At 37.6% G+C, this 2,066-nt stretch overlaps 1 protein-coding gene across 1 annotated transcript; it reads right to left on the reverse strand.

Annotated features, from left to right (window-relative positions):
• Positions 1-282: 282 nt before the first annotated feature.
• Positions 283-1,496, reverse strand: LOC103522548 (exostosin-3-like; the record flags this gene model as incomplete). The annotated part of the gene is made up of 3 exons (XM_008487649.1): positions 283-405; positions 1,010-1,182; positions 1,331-1,496. Coding segments are annotated over 3 exons (462 nt in total), but the record flags the coding sequence as incomplete, so codon positions are not given.
• Positions 1,497-2,066: the final 570 nt, after the last annotated feature.

A 2,066-nucleotide genomic window follows, 5' to 3' on the forward strand; every position in this document is an offset into this window, starting at 1 on the left:
CACAGGGCAGAAAGAACTGAATGATTGTTCAACACACCCTAAACACTTCCCCTTGAAAATTACAACCCGACACCAGCAATGTGCTGAATGGGTTGTAAAAACTTTTCACATTTTTTTTCTTTTTTTTTTTCAATGTCATTATTTTTTTCTTATGACTCTCGCTTCGTTTGGAATGTATGATTTATTTATGTAAATAAATAAAAAGTATTCTTATTAAAAAAAAAAAAAAGATCCTCAATAGAATAGAATATACCCTGTTTATACTGCCAGAATGAGACTCTGTCAAATAGAATAAAATGAAATATAATCGTTAATGTTAAGTACGGCCTCTGTCTCTATTACATCGTACGGTTTAAATCTGTTGTTCAAATCATTCGTGTTGGTGCGAACCACAACTACAGGCACCTGAAATACAATATTAGAATAGAATAGAATGAAATATAATAGAATAGAATGAAATATAATCGTTAATGTTAAGTACGGCCTCTAATATAGGGTAAAAAAAGCCAATATAAACTTAGTTGGTAGTGCGTCTGCCTTGTAAGCGCTAGGCCGCGGGTTCGATTCCCCTTCGGGACGAATTTTATCCTAAACAGATAAGGTTCGTTCTCGGAACGGCTGGCTTTCTCTTATCCGTCTTCCTTCTCTCTTCGCTTTCGGGACGATAAGACCTTAGCAGTTACAGTTTCCTCTCTCAAATCTTTAGAAAAAAAGTGGACGAAACTTTGAGTTTTTCGATTCTAGGAACCTAACTTTTTTGAAGATATTAGGGGCGGTTTATAAATAATAATAGCTATAAATAATAATAGCAAAACTTGATCACGGGCGGAGTTAGGTAAAAGTGGTTGGTATCAAATTCTGGGAATCAACTATCAAGTCATTTTCCTCAATTAGGTAAAAGTAATACTACTTACACCAATGTCAGGCCAGGGCCGGTTTTCGTAATAAATAATAACAGCTACGCAAAATTTCATCAGGGGTGGAGTTACGTAAAATTAATAGCACTTACCCCAATGTCAGGCCAGCGTAGGTCCTCGCGGGGCGGTTGCACTGAATTCCACACCACTACCACTTTGTTCAAATAGGGCAAGTTGTTCAATCTGCTCAGGGAATTAATAAGCACTTGGTCTCGCTCATATGTTAGAATTATAATGGTGAACTGTTCTCTCTGCTTATTACTACCTGGAAATTCAAACAATTGGATTTAATATATTAGGATTTAAATTCAAGTTTTAAAACAATTGGATTTAATTTATTAGGATTTACAAGACCTCCGTTATTAGAGTTCCTATCAAACTTATTTTTAACTTCTGAAGCTAAGAACACTTACCCAGATTCTCATAGAACTCTTTGCCGGAGCCCCCAGCACCCTTATTGATGGGCCGGAACCCATAGTCGCTACCCATAAATTTAGCATCGGATGGGAGAATGGGATCGAATGGGAGTTGTGGATATAGGTAGAACGGGGACAGGTGGGTGTTCCACATCTCATAACCCTGGAAATAAAACAAGTATAAGTATCTTGTTGTTAGCCAATGTCGTGTTATTTGACTTTGACTGTCGGTTTTTTTAGTCCGTCCTTCCTTTATTATTACAATAGTAATAAAAAGGTATAAGGGACGGACTATTGTATTCGCTTCGGTGTCTGTCAGTCGGTCGGTCTGTCCCCATAGAAGGACTTATCCAAACCTGGTCGACCTATATATCAAATTAAAGGTCTTTTTACCAGGAACACGAAAGTGGTGGTGCAAATTTTGTCCAGAGAACCATAAAGCAAAAAACCAAAAAAGGACAGAAGTTTAGGTGAACTGAGTTCATAGGAATATGCACATAAGGGACAGATAGGAGAAGATTTTAGACCAAAGCGGTGGAGATGGTCAGCCAAACAGTCATGCCTGGTGAGCAATCGAAAATGATAGGGGATGATGTCATGGTTGTTTAATTGTTTATTATTTTCCGGAGCAAATAACATCGGATAGACCTGAATCACATCACGTGAGCTCATGAGGAGTCAGAAAGTATTTCAAAGTTTCCCATAATTTCGTTCAGGACACCTACACTACTAT

Source organism: Diaphorina citri, unplaced genomic scaffold, assembly GCF_000475195.1.
Source record: "Diaphorina citri unplaced genomic scaffold, Diaci psyllid genome assembly version 1.1 scaffold9197, whole genome shotgun sequence".
NCBI classification, from domain to species: Eukaryota; Metazoa; Arthropoda; class Insecta; order Hemiptera; family Psyllidae; genus Diaphorina; species Diaphorina citri.